Below are 19,738 nucleotides of genomic sequence, written 5' to 3' on the forward strand. Positions count from 1 at the left end.
TAGGACTTGTCTGTTTAGTCGAGCGCTCATGGAAGGTTTAAGTCTTGAGTGCAGACGCATTTATGCGAGCAGTGAAAGATGGCAATGCGTGTTATGGCCGCCGTTGTTGTGCCAATGACTTGCTTGCACTCCATCCATGAGTGGACAGGGCAAATGCATTTGCAAGCTCGCGCTACGTGATCACAAGGGCAGACGCCACCGAAGTCTCCCGCTTGGCTTTCACCTCCTGCCGCTAATCACTTGAGCAGATCGTTCAAACACAGCCGCGGTGTTCGCAGGCTCGCGTGTGTATGACATTTACAGGCAAGATTTAGAACATCGTCCGCTTTAGATTTGACAGCAAGCGCCACCTGCTCTTGGCCATATGTCTGGACATCAAATTTTCAAATGTGACCAAGCTGTACTCGCAAAAAAAAATAAACGTACCCGTGCCTGCCTCACATCACGTGACTCAGACATGAAGCCCATAAATAACAGTCTGATCATCACACTTTGGAGGGGAAAACTCAGACCTTGTCTTCACGCAGCTGTGGTTCTTGCAAACAGGCAGCGAACGTCTCCGCTTTGCCCTATTTGGTATACGTGGCCGGGCTTTCTTTTTCATTGTGTTTTCTTTCCTAATTTTGTAAATGCTTTTAGGTTGTAATATTTAAAGTTATTTATGAATATTTACTTTCTTGCAACCATTCAAATTGTTCAGTGGCATCAGTTTTATCCAGACATGTGTAGGTTGAATTTTTGAACACGTTTGCTTAAATCTAGGCTCAAACGAGGAAAAAAAGGCTTGAACTACATTTTGAGGGATTTATCGAGAAGAATTTTATTTTTACAGAGATGCGGGTTCGATCCCGACACTAGCGTGACCCTTTTGAAGCTTCCTTGAGCAAGACACCGAACATCCAGTTGGTCCTGATGTTGTGTATTCAGTAGATAAATAGTGAGTGTACATTTTAGTATTACAGTGAACCTCGGGTTACGGATGTTTGAATCCCAAATTTTTTCATAATGCGCTTCATTGTAATAATATAATGTAATTATAGATGCCCAGACCCCATTCGCACAATTGTAAATCGGGGCTGATCACATCATTATCGGCTGATCGGAATCAGAGGAAATGATAAGGGTTAAGACCATTTTATTTTATTTTTAACAGGGTATAAAAGTACACAGATATGCCCAAAAGGAGATAATGCCAAAAAAAAAAAAAAAACAGCAGAAAACTCAGCCATTGGGGAAACACTTACTGTAAATGTTTTAGGCTCCTTGAATTAAACTACTGCTTCACCAACCATATTAAAGATGTCATTTTTTTAAACGATAAAATAATTAAATAAGACAATTTGAATACAATTTTTCCTGTCCTTAATACATTACCAAGGTATCAAATCGGTATTCGGTATCGACAGATCCTCAAAAATCAGCTGACTCAGACTCGGGTGCAAAATTGAGATCGAAACACTGTTACATAGAGACATAACATTTTCTATTACAAGTTTATATCACTGGTTTTGTTGCCATTTCTCTTCCTTTTGAGTCAGACTAGTCAACAAAACAAGTAATTTTATTTATTTTCACGTAGGACCATACAGTACTCCTGTGATGTTTTATGTTCTGTACCACTAATCCTCACATGAAGACATTTTGATGCATTGTCAATTATCTGCAATATAAAACATATTGCAAATAATTACCCAGTGATGCGGTCATGCATTACTTACTCCTAAAGAAACAAGGAAACATTATAGAGCAGATAATAAGTGAATCTGCGTTATTGAACATGATGAAATGCATTATGGGACTATTCCTTTTACCTTTCAAGTCTGAGTGACATCATAGCGTTTAAGATGCATAATTACTTTTTGAATCAACTAAAAATGACAATACGTATTAAGCATTCTCATCAATATTATTATCTATATAGCTTAAACAATAATAACTACAAAAAAGGATGGATCGCGGAGCAGTATGCTTTGTCACAACAAATTATGTGAGTGCAGGAAATCCCCAAATGTAATCTTTGCATTTATAAACAACGTAAATTATAGATGTTGAGTTTGACATTAGTAGTTAAACGTCAATAAAATCTGCTTTTGTTTAGAAAGACCTATTTTGAGTAGAAACACTGTCTTGTTCGTTTATTTTATATTATTAATAACAGGTTGGAAAATAGCTGGCATCATTTTGATGTTAAGTAGTGTAGTTGCTAACTATTACAGTAACTTGTAATCCAACCTAGTCAGTCAACTGCTAATTATAATTTAAAGTAGTTCACCCATAATAAAGGAAATGTTTGAGTTATCGTGTTCTATTTTTGTCCTTGATCATCGACTGTCTAAAAAAATCCAGATCAATGACCCTGCCAATTCATTTGTTGCCACTATAGTGAATACTTATTTTTAGTCTAGAACTTTTGGCTACTAGTGTGCTCAGGAGAGGACATGCCGGCCTTTCCAATGTTGTCTCGTGTGATTAGGTGGGATGCAATTCACTCTGCTGTCTTGCTGAGACAAAATGGACGTAACAGAGGACACAAATAAAAAGGATAGGCCTCAGGATATAGTAATGTTTAACAACGTGCTTCTTATGTGACCTCAAAAAGCGGGCCAACGAACAGTCATCCACCACCACTGCTGTGTACAAGATAATAGGAGCGAGACAACACACAGGCCTGCAGGGTCACTTGGACATGTGGCATGACATCTTGGTTAGGGACCTGAGGTTCCAGGCTGGCCTGAGGTTCCAGTGAGCGTGGAGTCAGTCCACAGTAAAACCCTCAGGAAGCTCTACCACCACAGGTGCGCACTCGTCCAAGTCTGCTTCAAAATCCCATGAAAACTTCTTGGTCAGGTGTGCTTTAAACTTCTCGGCTCTCCTGCGGAGTGCTTCGTCCACTCCGGGTCCACTGGCCAGCTGGAAAAAGTCCTGCCGAGGGAGAAAAAAAACAGGGCTATAAGACTGTGGAAATGAATGAGGAAAACAACATCAATTTACCCTTTTTGTTTGCTCATTCATGATATACTGTATCCTGAGATGCAACCTATTAATTTATGTCCACTATGGTGGACATTTCTTTTGACTCATCAGAGCAAGCCTACTAAATCCTAGTGAGGTCAGTAGAAGACATCCTGGCCTTTCCAATGAGGTCTCATGTTTTTGAATAGAATTCACTTTGCTGTCTTACTAAGAGAAAGTGGACGCACAGTGGACGCAAATGAATAAACTGGGACTCAGAAGGATTTTAATTTGTGCATTTTTTTTATATACTTTATTTTGTGTACATTTAATTGTACCACTTGTATTTTATATTATTCTGTTTTTCTGTCTGCTTCCAGGGCAGTTTTGTTAATTCCTAACATTAGGCAAAGTCCTTATATCTTCAAAATCTCGGTTTTAAGTTTAACCCATCAGAGAGTAAGCAGTTTTCGGGACTTCAAGTCAAAAATTTGTAAAAAAAAAAAAAAAAAAAAAATCACACGTATTGATCTTTGAGGAAAAAAAAAAAAATTAATCAAATCTTGGCATTGGTTTTGCCCAAACCATCAGTGAAATGGTAATGTGTTCTCAACTGCCTTAGCTGAATACATTTGGGTTAAAAGACAAAGAATCAATAAAAAAATAAAAATGACCATATAATAGGAATGAAACATTACATGCTTCGCAATACAGTATTCACAAATTCAATTCCCACTTCACACATTTGCCATTTACAACTTGCAAGTTTGACACATTCTTTAGAAAGATTGTGCTCTGGCGCCATCTAGTGGCGCCATCTAGTGGCGTCTTAGTGAACGCGAAATATTGTTGCGTTTTTTGGATGAATATTTTTTCAACCGAGCATTCCCTTACCAGCGCCAATTTTTTGGGGATGAAAACAAAAAAGACTTAAAACAGAGTACTGCGCCTTCCGTGTCTGATTTGATTAACATCTATATCATCAAATTGATCATGTTACTGCATCTGTTTGACCTGTCTGCTGGAAAATGACATCACAAATGACATTTACTATACTTTAGTAAAATTAAAACAAAGAAATTGGGTGCCTTATGAAGCTAGTACCTGCAGCGTGGTGGTGAGAAAGTTGTTCTGAGAGACGATGTCTACAAAGAAGTCAGCGGGAATTTCTCCCAGCTGGTGGTAGAGCACGGAGATGAGGCCCAGGTAGAGCTCCTTGCGTTTCATCATGGCCGCCTCCGCTCGACACAGCAGGGTCAGAAGGCGCTTCCAGTGTTCGAAGCCTTCATACACGTTTCCTATCAGGAAGCAGACGAAGGCAAACTGCAGCTCACCTGGGAAAGGAGTTTTAGTTGGGAACAGTTTTTAGACCGTCTTTTCACCCACCATTTTCTTTACTGCTTGTGTACATCACACCACATTGATACACAAAGGTAAATTCATTATGATTCAGTTCCTGGTTTGGTCCCTAACGTGAGAAAATAATTGATATCGATCCAGCTATTTTCAGACCCTCCTTTACCTTCATATTTGGAAAAAACAAAAACATTAAATACATATACATAATTACATGGGATAGAATGTCTGGACTCTGTGAAGAGGAATACAAATGCTTTGGGTTAAGTGTCAATCAGTCACTTATTTGTTGTACTGCTCAACCACAAATACTGTTTTGAATGCAAGTATTAGCTTCGAGGCAGAAATTTTGCATGCGCTAGTTCTTATTATGAAATTACTTAAAAGGAGAGCTGCATGCAACTAACAATTCTATCAATAAATGATGATTGTGTAGATTATTTTTTTCAATTAAATCATAAATCCATTCATCTTCTATAGCCGCTTATCCTCACATTGGTCGCAGGCTTGCTGGTGCCTATCCCAGCTGGCTTCGGGCAATAGGCGGGCGACTGGTTGCCAGCCAATTGCGGGGAACACAGGGACAAACAAGCATTCACACACCCAATCACGCCGAAGGACCGTTTAGTGTGTCCAATACAGCTGCCATGCATGGTTTTGGAATGTGGGAGGAAGCCGGAGTGCCCAGAGAGAACGCACGCGGCCTCGGGGAGAACATGCAAACTCCACACAGGAAGGCCGGAGCCAGCTAGATTCAAACTGCACCAGCGAACCTAAATCATGAATTAGATTTTAAAAGGCACACGTTTTAATTCCCATCTGTTTATTAAAAATAGGCATGGGCCAGCACCAATTTTATTTAATCATAATTTATTACATGATTACGCTGCAGCACACTCACTACTCTCAGTCTATTTTTTTTCTTTTTAAGGAAAATTACATAATTTCTCACTATATCATGTGGCAGAGTGTCAGTTCTAAGGATTAAAAAACTATTACAAGTGGTTCATGAGGCTGATACTACAGCAGGATCATGAAATTTTGAAGAAAACGCTGTCCAATTTTCCCGATTTATCGTCTCAGCCCAACCAAAGTCAACGTTAGGTAACAGTGCATTTAGTACCTATGAAGGCACTCACCAAGCAAGTTGAGTGGATTCTGCCTGTGGTTCTTGTCAAGCACAGTCTCGAGGGCATAGGTGAAGTCCAGGCTGCACTGTGTGATCTGGGCAGGCGTAGCTCCGGGCGGGTAAGTCTTCTCGGGGATGTCAGAAAAGCGAAGCTGTGTCCCCTCCCTTAGCTTCATCTTGGGAAGCCTGTCCAGTCCCTCCCTCATGGTCTGGCACGCAGTGTCGTTCCTGGGCTGCTCAGCCCGGTCCTTGGTGTGTCGGAACTCAGTCTCGGGGACAACATCGCTGTAGGCTCGTACCCGGCCGGAGAGCGGCTGCAGGTTTTTGGCCACCTCCTCACTCAGGCGGTTTGTGAGGGACACCCACTTCCTCATCACCTCGTAAGGATAAGGTCCCAGGTACGGGTCCAGATCCTGCAGATTGGCTCGGATTCTGCTCACTTCCTCCTCATTCTGGGAGGCAGAGAAATCTAGATCCTCTTCTTTGGGGTTCCAGTTCGCCAGAAGGAGGTCTCTGGGTTTGAGACTGACGAATAGGCCGCTCTTAGGGCCAACTTCTCCTCCACAGCTCGGTGGATTGACGGAACAGTAGTTGAGAAAGTGTAGCCCAGGGGGGATCATCTTAACACCCCGGAACCGGGGACCAACCTTCCAACTCTTGCAGTCAATGCCAAACTCTGTGCCTTGAGGGACTCCCAGAAGCACCAGGGTGGCCCCCTCCTCAAACAGCCTCCGGGCAACATCGGGGTCCATGTTTACACTGCTACTGCTAGCCATCTATGGAATCTAAATTCGGCGAATTTGAAGTTTAAAACAAAAAATAGTAATAACATAAACATAGCTAGCCTAGACTAGCGCAACCACATTCTCCAGCATAACAGAAAATAGTCATACATACTCACGTTTTCTTGTTGTTGTTGTTGGTATTTTTTATTTGTTTTTAAAGAAAATCGCCACAGCTGAAAAGATACTCGCAATGTGAGCTACAATGCTACTTGGCTACTGTGGCAAGCAGTCATTTAAGGGAAAAAATATTTCTGTTCGTATGCAGCGTTAACAGTTTCATAAGCTCCCTCTAAGGTATGATGTTTCCACTCGGAAGGAAATAGTAACGGACGTCCTATAGTAATTTAACCCCGGGTAGGAACTGTTTTGCAAGAGAAGTTCTTGTAAATTCCTCCTCAAACTACGCAAAATATATGTGTATGACATTTTTACTTCCGAAAATGCTACTACAACCAGTTGAACAAACACTACAAACAGTTGAATCCTTAAAATAATTTTCTTTGCCAGATTTGTCCCAGAAAGGGTTTATAAAAGAACGAATGTGCATAACTATAAAAAGAAGACACTTCTGTAAAATTGACACGTTCGTGAAATTTAATTTTTTTTCAAAAGGAAGAAAAAAACAAAACCAATGCCAACAATGACATTTCAATACACCCTTGACAATGCACCTTGAAGTGCTTACAGCCCATTTACTGTTCATACATTTCTTCACCAATCAGTGGGCGAAGGGGTGTAAGTTCGAACGTCCTAGACCTATTCAATTGTCATCAATTTGCCCTCTTCCAGAGCTCTCTTGGCCTGCTGTGCATTGAGATACTTTGAAGTTTCTGCCAACAAGTTATCAAAGCCAGTATAGTTTTGCTTAATTGGATCCTTATTCTCTTCTTTCCATGAATTTTCTTGACATCTGAACAGGAAACTGTTTTACCCTGAAACAATGATAGAACGATGTTATTATTTGACAAATATGGACCCTTTATTCCACTTCGGCATTGTTATTTTCAGGTTTAAAACCAAAAGGGTGTCGATGAGGTTTTAAGCTTGTGAGGGCACTTGCTGCTTTGTTAATGTGAATGAATAAAATAGATGTTAATAATCAATCAACAACTCACCAGGTAACCTGGACTGCAGTTAAGAACAATGAGTTGTTCCATGTTCTGTAGGGGTCGAACAAGGTCTGCGGAGTAATCGCCAGCTTGCTGACAGCGCGTCCGCTGTGTCATTACAAAGATGGAGCGTAGGATGTGATGAGCCTTCTGTCAATATAATCCCAAAGCAAGCATTGTACTTGTGGCAATGACACGAAAGATGAGAGTAAAATTACAGTGCAAAAGTAAATTCAAATCCATATTGACCGCTGCCAAGCCTGCAATGATGCGATAAGACATAAGTAATATCACCCTTTACCTTCCCTGGACAGGGGTCTCTCCTTTTGGATGTGTCATTTGAATGTGTCAAATCCTACAAACAAAGCAAGACAAACATGTTGGACTGAAGACAGAAAACATGTGGAGTCTACTGAGCCCATTTACCAGATTCTGTAGCTCCACCAAGATGAGCTCACTATAAGAGCTCAGTATTTCTTGATAGTTACATCTACGTTTTCCACAGGAGGTAACCAAGAGGAAGAGGAGAAGGGCCTGGACACTGTGGAATAGTTTTCCTGTTTGACACTATTGAGACAGAAAGGGACAGAATGAACATGATTCCTGGAAGACCTGTGAGGTAGGGCACTAAACATCTGAGAAACTCAAGTTAAGCCCCTTCATATTCTAAAATATATTTTAAAAACAGTTTCTCTGCCCCTATACGTAACACCAAATTAGCCTAAGAGAGAGAGAAAAAAATCCTATAGCCGGGACTATATTTGGGCGGTCAAAATTGCTGCACCTGCGACAAATCTAAAATTGCATGAAAATCATCAACTCCCTCAGTAAGCGACAGCGTGGATTGCACATTGTTTGTCTTCTTAAAAAATGGATGCGAAAAATATTTATTTTAATTTACTAGAGCTTATTACTCGCTTTGTTCCCCCGTTTTGCTTATTACAAACATACGGAGCAGAATTGCGACATGAAAAAAACGCGTTAATTGTCATGTTTACTACACAACGTACTACGGGGATCTACATATACAGAAACTATTCTGCATTGTTAGGGAAAAAAACACTTAAAAAGATCAACAAATGTGCAATCTGATTATACATTTAATCTAACTTTGTACATTGCACAGTATAGTTGATGACGCCGGTTGTCATACATTTTAAGTGCGAGGTGGGGTAATTATATTGTTGACGCAAAACTCACCATTTACTTCATGTTGTAGCGCCGTATCCCCAGGCGAACAAATTGATATCTGAAGAGCCAGCATCCAAGTTTGAGGGGTCCGCACGAGATTCAGTCGGATATGTACTGCTCTCCATCAGCAGCGCAAAAGCTGCTCAACAAAAAAAAAAAGATTTCAGGGAAGTGTACTTCCCCAGTCATGGATGACTGATTCTTGGCTTCACCTAAGCGCAATCTCGCCAAGTCAAAGAAAACAATGCAATCGATCTTTTCATCGTTTCACTTTCGCTCATATGGCATAGGCGCAAACTATGCGCTTACATGCATAAGACCAGTCCTATGATAAATACAAGCATACACGCAATAACAGACGCATGAAAATCTCAGCTATGTTTGTGGATTTCAAATCTCATGCAACTTACTTCTGAGGAATAAACAAAAATGGAACACAGAACAGTTGGTGTTGCAGATTTATTGGTGGCCTGCAGCGTATTTTCAATGCATGTCAAGCAAACAACCATAACAAGTCTATACAACAGTAGGGAAATGGGATAGAAACAAAATATTAAAAAATTAGAAGAAAAAAACATTCAGGTGGGCCCAAGAGATATTTTTTTCTCTCTCTTGAGCATTTGTACTGGTTTTAATGGTGTATTTTCTTGTTCCTTACACACCTCTTCACAAGGAGTGTGTGTGCTTCACTGCTGCAGAAAGAGGTCAGGTAAGGTCACAACACACACAATCATGCCTCTTTATGTCATATTTATAAAGTCTTTAAATCAATCATTTAAAAAGTAGTTACATGAATGAAGATCCAATTATCAAGCAGTCACGGTCTGAAAAACAGTCCAGCTGACACAAAAGGCTGCAACTTCTATTTTCAATTTGTTACAACAGCCTAATTTTACAGTCAATAACAACGCAAAATCTACTCAATTTAGATTTGCTGCAAATAGACATACAAAAGCAAGGAAGTTGTGTCAGCTAATCATGGTTTTCCTGCAGGTAATGTGATAGAGGTTTTGCTCCCTAGACTGAGTCCAGCTCCTCAATCTCAGAAGGTGTTTTTGATCTTGCTTGCCACCTGTGCAAGAATCTCTGCTGTCTTCTTCTGCCAGTTCAGGACGTGTTTGGACTCAGCGCACCACAACTCCCCATGACGAGGCTCGGCATTCTCGCAGCGCTTACGTACTTCTTCCTGCTGCTCCTAACACAGGACAGCGGCTGTTAGTGCCAGTCTGCAAGGCCTCCATCGAGATAGATGTGCATGGATAGAGTATAACCACTCAAAATCAGATCAGAAATTGACATTGAAGACTATCAACATAAATTGCCCTTTTGGAAGAATGAGTGCTATTCAGTTTCGTGTGTTCGTACCTGTATGTACGTGTTTCCACAGAGTTTTTGTCGGAATATTCGTCATTTGAAGGAATATCACTCTTGAAGTTGATGCTAATTTACTGTTAGCATTTGAATGTGATCTTCCATCGGCTTTAGCCATAGTGCTACCAGTAATTTCAAAACTAAGCATGTTTTGTATTTAGGTATACAATGTGTGTAATATCGTTTGTTGTGTTTTGTTTTAATGTAAACGCCAACTGGGATGTCATTAAACAGCTCAAAGCACATTAGGGGATAGCATGACATACAGTACACACTATTGTTACGCTAGCAACATGCGTTCAATGTGCATTCAGGATATTTTCATGTCGGGATCCTGCAACGGCACCACATTGTTGTGTCCATTGTTTTTCTTTGATTATAATGTTTTAAATATCAAGAGGCCAAAATTAAAATCACAAGTTAACTCATTCAATGCCATGGATGAGAATGATCATCTTTTAAAAACGTAATAACAATAATACAATTCTGGTCAAATACATTTTTTATGGAGATGAGCTGACACCCTTGACTCATGCTTACCTAATATAAGCCAATTGAGCACAGTAGTGCCACACTTACAACACAGCTAATACCTACATGCCAGTCTAACTGAAGAATGAAAGTCAATCTTTCATAAGGCAGCACCCATATTTACACAGACATAGCACCCATGTTGGCCTAGAAAGGTGAGTGAAAATGCCAATTATACTGGCCCTCTGGAGGTTTCCTTTTCCAATAACGCTCGGCACTGAAAGAGTCAGCAGTACCTAATAAACAAAATGCTAATATATTGTCTCTAATTCAGGTAACAAATGTACAATTAATATTTTGGGAATCACATTCCGTTACTTGTTATTTTTTGTCTGTAATTAATTTGATTACTAAATAGCTGTTCATGTTCAACTGATACCTTTAAAAACATTTTTGCTCAAAATTAGGTTATTTGACGTTCAAAAACAGCTATGAGCAGTCGTTATCTACATGAGCCTTGAGCAAATGTGATGTTATTTTCAGTCCACAAGTTGGGTAATTGTTTTTTTAAAAGGTATTAATTGCACATGAAAAATTATTTAGTCTTCAAATGAGTTATAGATGAAATAATAATGTCTCATAGCTAAAAATCACCAAATAAGTTGACTATTCTTTTAAATCCCAAGTAATCATCCAGCCCTGCAGTCCAGGCAAATAGCAACATACTTCTGTTCCATGCTGCAGTTCAAACTTGTAGAAGAGAGCCCAAGCATCCCCTAGGTCAGGGTCGATCTTGACTGTGCGCAGGAACCACTCTCTGGCTTTGGTGATCTTCCTCTCACTCCAAAACAACCTAAGAATAAACATTTGCATTTGGCAAAATGACATTCTCAAGGACTATTCCCGAGAATACACGGAACGATGTATACTTGGCGACAGCAAGCAACACGTGTGGGTCATGTTCACACTTCTTCAGAGCATCCACACTCTTGGTCTTCCTCTGAGGCCTGGCCTCCAAAAACACGGCCTCAGCCCACAGGATGCCTTGAACAGAGTACAAGTTGAACTCAGTCATGACATAAAATCAAGCGAATGTCTTCCGTTGGGCACAGTCTCACCTGAATTCGGACATTCCTGCAGAGCTTTGGCCATCAGCGTGTTTGCAATATTCTTCAATCCCGATCGGAACTCTAATCTAACCGACTCCAACCTGATTAATAGGAAACACAGGAGTGACAAGTCTGTAGATTGAAAGTTTATTTTCTTCCAAGTTTGCTGCTGTTTTTTGTGTTGTCTGATTGATTTATCAGTTTGAGGCCCAAAAAAAAGAACATACAGTGCGCTTCCCCCACCCCGATCCCTAATGCAAATGAGCGATAACGCCAAAATTGTCCGTGACTTGGCTGATTCCATCCCACCGTGGTGAACCGCGGCACAAACGACTCGTTGCGGACAATTCCACCGAGTGCAATGTCTAGCAAATTACCCCAAAAATAAAAAAAATATTTAAAAAAATACCCAGGCACACACATTTAGACAGCGGCAGAGTACCAAAAGAGGCTCCAAGGTGTCACAAAAAACATGAATTAAATCGTTCTATTATAATTCAGCCCTAGTGCGTTTCCTCACCACAACTCTGGACTTTGCGGGTTCTTGAGTCGCGCCTTCTCCAGGATAGCTCTGGCTCTGGTCAACTGTCCCACTCGTTCTTCCAGGCGTGACGTCAGAAGCCACAGGGCCACAGAGTTGGGACACTTTTTTAACTGTGTTGAAATTATGTGATGTTAGTCACGGAGAGGTAGAAATGAAAACAGTTGATCAAGTAGCTCACCCCTTGGTTGTAGGCCTCTCTTGCTTTGTCCATGTTGTCACATTGCTCTTCAATTTGTCCTCTCATCATCCACAGTTTGGGAAAGTCTTCGTAATGTTTCAGGGCCTCTGTGCACAACTCCTGAGCGGCTTCAACATTCCCTAACACCCATTCCAACTTGACGGACTTCATAAAAACCTTCAAAGACAAAGCCCAATCCCAGCAAGTTTATTCATATGCTTGCTGTTAACTTAATGTCACTTTCAGAGTATATAGCTGAAGTGCGTAATTAATGCCACATCATGATCACTTTTCAGTCAAAAGACAACGAAGACTCGCCAGACACCATCTGTCAGCAAACAAAATAAAATTCCAGATTGACTCAGCGTAAAAGTGATAGGCTAGTTCTACTTGCATTGCTATCAGCATCCGTCAGCAAAAGCTGACATTTAATAATGCAGCAAGCCCCAACTTGATGTAGAATAAACAGTATATTATCAAAAAAAAACATTTTTAAAGTGGATAATGTCACACGATACTGTGACCATTAGAAACATGATAATGACTAAGGAGCTATAATGGAAAGATTTTAGACAGGCCAGTTTAAAGTCCTGATGGAAGTTTCAAACTAGCTTTGTAACTGTCATTTAGAACTTAACCCCTCCAAAACGGCTACCATGGTTCTATGCTGAAACAAATATAACCTGACATTTTCATTTCGGGAGAGAAACTCCAAACAATAAAGGAATATAAATACTGGAGCACTTTGTTCAATATCGATTTCATTTAAAGCATCACATTGAGTGAGTTCAATAGTCATTTTGTATCAATTAATCAAATGTGTCCCAACTGACACGGTGTCCTGTAAAAGTTGTAGCAATTGTCACTATAGGCTTACTAGAGGAGATTGTGAAATGCCTCAAAAAAAAGTAATTCATTTGGTAAGTTGTTTTTTTTCCAACAGAGCAAGTAAGGGGAAGTGGATTTTTGATGGTACTGTTACTTAATTCTCCATGTTCTTTACAGCAGGAGGGGACTACCGATGGAAATGGTCTTTTAGCAATAAATGTGTGAACGTACATTTAATTTTCAAAATGTATATTAAAGAAAAAAAACAAGTAAGAAATGCTACTTTGGATCAAGTAAAGGCTAGTGGAGGTAGATATAGGTCTTTGGGGCAGACAACGTCCATTTGGAGATCTTTGAAGAGGAAAGTGGGAAACTTACTCTAGCTGTGGGTGCGCTGCTCCGAGCTTTGGCTAACAGCCGCCGGGCTCTCTCATACTCATTATTCTCAGACTCCAGCTTGACAGCAGCCAACCAGATCTCCTCACTGTTAGGGTTTGCCTTTGGAAAAGTGTGTATTGGGAGTGTATACAATACTCAATACAAATGAAAGCACTGCAATAGATGTGTTACAAAAGCCAAACTTTACTATAAAAATTAGGTCTGCAGTTTTTTTGGTATTCAGATATTCTATTGAAAATTCTATCAAACGGGTATTCAGATAAATAAAAAAAATAATGGTGAAAAAACAATTCTGAACACAGAACACAATAACATGCATTTCTGCTTAAAAGTAGGCATGGGCTGATAACCATGTTGACAATTTACCCCGGGGTTAAAAAGTCAAGATTTCATCCATCCATTTTCTGGAGCCGCTTATCCTCACAAGGGTCACAGGATTGCTGGGGCAGTATTACCCCAACATGCCAAGCTGCCTCTTTTAAAATAATTAGATAGCAATGCCATTATTTTTATGCCTTTTTAGCATGCACAGAGGATAAGGGGGAGGTGTTTGTCCTAACCTATTTGGACTAAAGCGGCATGCTGGAGGACAGGACACACTTGCGTGTCTAAACCAATAAGCACGCTGAATTTTTATGATGTTGCTTAGCTCTGGAAAATGATTAAATGATGCTTTACCAATGGAATCGAATTCAAGTTATGACACTTAGCACACTTCCTGTGCCTTTTTTAGGTTTTACAACATGACTCTAAGTTGCAACATTCAAAGTTATTTAGAATTTATATCCCATCGTTATTTAAGTGCATTTTTCTCTATGGAGTGTGCCTCCAAGTGTACATTCATGGAAGCTCGGTGCAGTGTCAATAACGGTTTACGAGTGACAGGGCACAAAGAACAATTAAAAAAATATATATATTGGTGTTAAACGTGGAACATATTTATTATTATACCACTTTTTTTTTTAAATGGACCGTTTTCAATGAAAACAAAATAGAGCTGTAATTTTAATACCATGATGTTTTTGCTCAAGGTTATCATACAGTCAGACTCTGATGTCGACCCATGCCTACTTAACAGTAAATGACCTATTTGTTTGTATCTTTCGATAATCAACATTTTGTTCTGACTTAAATTTCAACTATGCATAGCAGAAAAGTAAATCAAAAGTAATTGGAAATGTAGCGCTTTTACCTGAAAGGCAAGTGCCAGGATACTTCTGGCGGCGGGCACGTCTTCAGCAAGCCACTTGGATTTGGCTCCCATAAGCCAGAGTACCTCGGCTTTTGGACAGTGAGCCACAGCTTTCTGGAGCAGGGTCTCCAAAGATTCCCTGACGGGTTCATGGAGGAAACGCAATGCAATATGAAGCTGATTATTCTATCTAAAATGTCACCTGTGGAGGAAGGTATTGTTGACCTGGTGCCATGATTCTTTTCAAAGTAGGCAGCTCGAAGCCACACGCTTTTCTTACTGGGGAACACCTGCAGGGCATGAGCATAGATGGCTCTGGCACACTCCAATGCTCCGTGAGCCACACACTGAAACGCAAAACATAATTACACGTGTAAGATGAAAGTTCAAATGTGTGTTTTGCCCGAACACTCGAGCTTAAATGCTCCAAAATTCAGTCAGAATATGTCAACCTGTAATGAGAAGTGTATACTGTATACGCACACTATCAGAGTCTTCCATCCAGGTGTGCTTACGGTCTTCCTCTTCGATGCCAATCCCAATGACAGCTCGGATGATGGCCTGGCAGGTGGCCACACTGCCGGCTTTGTCGCACTCCTCTGCGTCCTGCCAGGAATGACCGAACATCAAGGAGGACATTCACAGTAGGAATAGAACGCTAATTGGGATGCTGATGAAGCTTTTGAAAAAAAATCTGACGGCGAGGATAAAAGAAATTAAAAGTGCGTTAACTTCAGGGAGCTGTTTATTGAAATTTTATTGAAATAAAAGATTTTGCTGGGAACTCGGCGCCTTTCGCTTTGTTTGAGAAAAAAAGACAAATGAAATATTAACATTTCTGTTATTTTGAAATTTCGGAAACCTTTATTTACTGTGGAAAATTATAGTTACCCCTTATTATATTATTTGAATGTAATGTCTTAAATTGTGTTGAATTACCATCTGGGCCACAAATGAGCTTGACTGTCACACTGTTACTATTCAAGGGACAGTTGGCAGAAACAAAGGCACCTGTATCCACTGCTCTCTGTTGATCTCCACACCGTTGGCCCGCAGGGAGGTGATGGCTCTCTCAATGATCTTCTCCACCATCTGTGTGTTCCCATTGGCTTCTTCCAACTTTGCGGCAGTAATCCAGATGTGCCGATCGGTGGGGATGTTCTCACGGGCCTTGTTCAGGACGCGCCGGGCGTTCTCATATGTCTCCAGTCGAGCCAAAGCCAACCACAGCTAAAGATGACGGGCAGAAAATGTACAGGTTTGATGAGATGTTTCACATTAAGGAGTCAAATGATAGCTTGGCTTCATTGAGTACCTCCACACTTGTTGGACAACACTCCACTGCTCTGCTCAGCATGATTCTGGCATCTTCTGGCTCCTCCAGCTCAACAGCTGTCTTCCACAGACGGACTGATTTGGACACATTCTCCAGGGCTGCGTAAACATCAACAACTATGAACAAACCAAAAAACAAAACGAACCCCCTCGCCCCCCACAGACACAAACAGCGTTGGCCCATTCATTTTGAGCCTTACCCTTCCTGAGGACTCTTTTCTTGGCTCGGACATCCGTTTCCAGCTCGGCAGCTCTGATGTAAATTCGGACCGATTGCGGCATGTGCCGGACAGCTTGAGCTACCACAGCTTTGGCTGTATCGCCCGGCTGTAGCCTGGCTGCCTCCAGCCACACGTCCTCGCTCTGAAGGGCACACATAATAATCGGCAAGTTAAGACCTTATAAGCAAAACTAGTAAAAGCCACATCACAGAACACCTCAGGCAGATTCCCCCTTTACCTTGGGACACATCTCTGTGCCTTTCATAATGAGGTTACGTGCCACCTGCAGTTTCCCAGTGACTTCTTCCAGCCTGGCCGAAGCAATCCAGGCAGGTGGGTGATGAGGGTTGGTCTCTCTCACGGATTTCAGCAGCAGACGAGCTTTTTTAATGTCGCTGGACAATACAGAGCCAAAAAGCAGCCATGAGGAATTTGTCAAATGCTGTTTGAAAATGAGCCACATCAAACTCCTACCTGATGTCTCCTCCGTGTGTAGGGATCATCGAGTTAAGGTCCGTCAGGTAGCCTTTGGGATCCACCACAGTCTGACCACTGACTGAGTCTGACACCTGGCAAAAGTGAAATTGAATTTTTCGGTGAAATTCAATTAAATCCCCAGCAACAATATCTGTATAGGTTCCAAGTGTTAGGATATGGTAGAGGTCTGAATAACACAATGACCTAGAAAATCAAAATAAAGTGAAATCTCAAAAATCGGCATTAAAAAATCTTTTTAGGGGTACATAAAGCCACCTGATCATAAGGTGATCTCATCCAATGTAATCCTTTGCTAATAATTTGTTAGTTATATGCGCTATAAATTTCCTTTTTAGGTGCATGCTTTTGTACTTGTAAATTCCTTTCTGTTACAAAGCTGAACAAATGCTAAAGGCTAACATATGGTAAAACTATTAAAGGTTCAATCGGCAAGTCATATATTTGTTGTTGTAAGTCATATATGTGTTGCTGTAAGCATTAAGAGACCAAAAAAAAAAATTTATCTTAATCATTTCATTTTAATCAATTGGCCAATAACCATGTTTCTGGAGTATTTTTTTTCTTAAAAATATTAGAATATGACCGAAAAAACCCCCCAAACATAACAAATGTGGCTTAAGAATTACCTGACTGAGTCGCATATCCATGAGTGTGTTCCTGGCCTGACCAATTTTCCTCATGTCCAGGTCTCCCGTTCCCGGCGTCATCAGGCCTGGTGTCATGCTCCCTGGGTACGGAGTATTCAATCCACCAAGCTAGTGGACAAAAAAAAAAAAAATAAAATAACGAAGGAGTGGGGTTTCCTACATGGAAAAACTGAATAATATTTACATAACAACATGTTTTGCTATATTGGTGAATTGAAACATCAGTTTGGTTTCCTCATTTCCACTGCACAAAAACATATTTTCATTCACACTGAATGAGTGTTGAATATACACCAACCCCCTGCAGAGGGTCCACAGAGGTGTGGTTCTCTCCTGTTTGAAGGTGCTTGGAGAAAAAGCTATCAGGGACAGGAGTGAGTTTTTCATAGCGTGGGTTCCTCTGGCGCTTATTCCTGGCATCTCCCACTTCAGGAATGCTAAGCCACTCCTCCTCGGAGACCTCGGCCAACTTCCTCTGTGTAGAGAAGGGAAAAGAGGGGAATTTTTTTTTTTGATGTGGCAACAAGAGGACAAAAGCAGCAAATTTCAACTGATGAATATGTTTGTGGAGTTGCTCCAATCTGTACCTTTAGATCTGAAAACTGTTGCTGAATTTTGGGTCGCTCCATACGATACTTTTCAATCTCTTCCTTTTCTCTCAACTCCCTTAAAAAAAGAAGAATATTACTTATCACCTACCTTCTTAATATAACAAAGAATCACTTGGACAGATCTTCCAATTACATTTTTTGCTCCTGATTCTGAGTCACTGATTTGGAGGATCTCCCAAAACTAAATCCTGATCAGAGGTGTCAGTGTTTTTAGGGGGGAAAAAGTGTGTGCATAAATTGTCGTTATTGTTGTTGTAGTTGCATTTTGTTTACCAATACAACATCCTTAAACCTAACCCAACATGAGGCTTTTGAGATTAATTTGTGTCTACTGTGGTGCACATTTGGTTTATATATTTTGACTTCAATCAATCATTGGAGCTACCCTATTGAGTAAGCTTGACTATGCCCAATAGAGGATTATTTAGTCTCTTAGTACAATTTAAAATAACACGATTGCGATCAACTGAAAATTATGTATATAGGTCTGGTTTCCGATTACGTGATCAGGATGGGGCCATCCCTGTTAATTTTAGTACATAACAGCTGTTCTTTTCAAATAACCTTCTTTCTTTCCGTCTTTCATCCATCCTTTTATCCAAAGCTGCATAAATAGCATCTGCTTCTTCGTCGTCCTTCTCGTACGGTCCACTGGAGAACAAGCTGCCCGCATATCCGTTAAACTGAAAGAAATTCAAGATTACATATTCCCAAATACTGAAATTGGTAGCATTTAGAGGAGCAGCTGATCCCCAAAACTATACGTCACCTCATCATAATTGGTGTCATTTAGATCTTCATCATCATCATCCTGGCTCTTCTTCATTTGATCCCCAACAGTCCTTTTCCCTGGCGGTGCATGTCGATCATCTACAGGATCATTGGCATCACGAGCTGGACCAATATCTGATCGGGTAGTGAACCCAGTAGCCCTGAAGAAAAACAATCAAGCCAACTTGAACTTTTTTTTTTTTTTATCCTGCCTATTTAAAGGAAGATATGTTTAGTTTTCAGTTTGTAGTAAATGATGCATTTACATATTTTAAAGTCATATCTTTCTTAATGATTGCCGCATCAAATTTATATTTACATCACTGCATTCGTCTTTTCTTAAAAAAACATGTTGATGCAAGTGTAATGCAAATCAATTCATCGTTGAAATTTCACACTAGTTCAAGCTCACCGTGTTAGGTTTGAATGCCTCGCTTTGACACGTGAGAACATGTTATTACTAATATTTTTCTCTGCGTATCTTCCAGTTACGACGTAACCATGTAAGATACTCATCAGTCGGAACAGTCAAACGTTAAAGTGTTGAGAACATTTCCAAAATTTTGACAAGTTTGTAGCTAGCAAGCTGGCTAAAAAAAGTTAGCTTACCCTCTGCCCAAACCGGGAACGTAGCCGAGCGGGGCGGGCATCCCCAGGAAGGGCTTCTTCTTTTTCCCCATCAGCGGGGAGGCGAGAGGAATAACTGGAGGCGCATTAGTAGCCACCGTTGGCCCGGTAGCTCCTGCGTTGGTTTTAGGGACATTTTTAACCGGCTGCTTAGACACAGTGGCGGACATCTTTCCGACACACACACAACGACCAGGCGGCACAATACCGGAAAAACAATATGGACACATCCGGCTATATTAAAAGGGACCACAGCGCTCCTGCCGGAAAGGAGAATTCCTGCAGTCAAGTGGTCTTTTAGCAGCAGCACAATTTTCTTATTTACAGTTTGACTTTGACAGTTGACAAGAATTCCACAATTTATATATAATTTAAGATCAAGGGAATGAGGACGGTACGCTCGACAATTTAGCC

General features: G+C 40.6%; 2 protein-coding genes and 1 long non-coding RNA gene across 3 annotated transcripts; all 3 read right to left on the reverse strand.

Moving 5' to 3' along the window:
- Positions 1-1,118: 1,118 nt before the first annotated feature.
- aar2 (AAR2 splicing factor) lies at positions 1,119-6,536 on the reverse strand. The gene is made up of 4 exons (XM_088436282.1): positions 6,339-6,536; positions 5,448-6,222; positions 4,057-4,286; positions 1,119-2,922 (listed from the first exon to the last, which is right to left on the reverse strand). Exons 2-4 carry the CDS (start codon positions 6,211-6,213, stop codon positions 2,755-2,757), a joined length of 1,164 nt encoding a protein of 387 aa, XP_088292408.1. The 5' UTR covers positions 6,214-6,222; positions 6,339-6,536; the 3' UTR covers positions 1,119-2,754.
- A 258-nt stretch (positions 6,537-6,794) lies between these two features.
- LOC148427174 (uncharacterized) lies at positions 6,795-8,774 on the reverse strand. Its single transcript, XR_015864879.1, has 5 exons — positions 8,532-8,774; positions 7,758-7,898; positions 7,633-7,686; positions 7,338-7,481; positions 6,795-7,154 (listed from the first exon to the last, which is right to left on the reverse strand). It is a non-coding gene; the product is annotated as an uncharacterized LOC148427174 (long non-coding RNA).
- Positions 8,775-8,964: 190 nt separating this feature from the next.
- Positions 8,965-19,521, reverse strand: prpf6 (PRP6 pre-mRNA processing factor 6 homolog (S. cerevisiae)). The gene is made up of 21 exons (XM_088408677.1): positions 19,307-19,521; positions 18,696-18,858; positions 18,491-18,609; positions 17,903-17,981; positions 17,614-17,790; positions 17,295-17,423; positions 16,645-16,739; positions 16,409-16,565; positions 16,150-16,312; positions 15,930-16,048; positions 15,626-15,844; positions 15,098-15,220; positions 14,840-14,961; positions 14,615-14,753; positions 13,402-13,521; positions 12,196-12,372; positions 11,994-12,127; positions 11,483-11,574; positions 11,294-11,408; positions 11,091-11,217; positions 8,965-9,717 (listed from the first exon to the last, which is right to left on the reverse strand). The coding sequence occupies exons 1-21, from the start codon at positions 19,492-19,494 to the stop codon at positions 9,565-9,567; spliced, it is 2,910 nt and encodes a 969-aa protein (XP_088264803.1). The 5' UTR covers positions 19,495-19,521; the 3' UTR covers positions 8,965-9,564.
- Between the last annotated feature and the right edge of the window lie 217 nt (positions 19,522-19,738).

This window comes from Hippichthys cyanospilos, chromosome 2, assembly GCF_059441005.1.
Source record: "Hippichthys cyanospilos isolate Australia breed blue-spotted pipefish chromosome 2, RoL_Hcya_1.0, whole genome shotgun sequence".
Classification (NCBI taxonomy): Eukaryota; Metazoa; Chordata; class Actinopteri; order Syngnathiformes; family Syngnathidae; genus Hippichthys; species Hippichthys cyanospilos.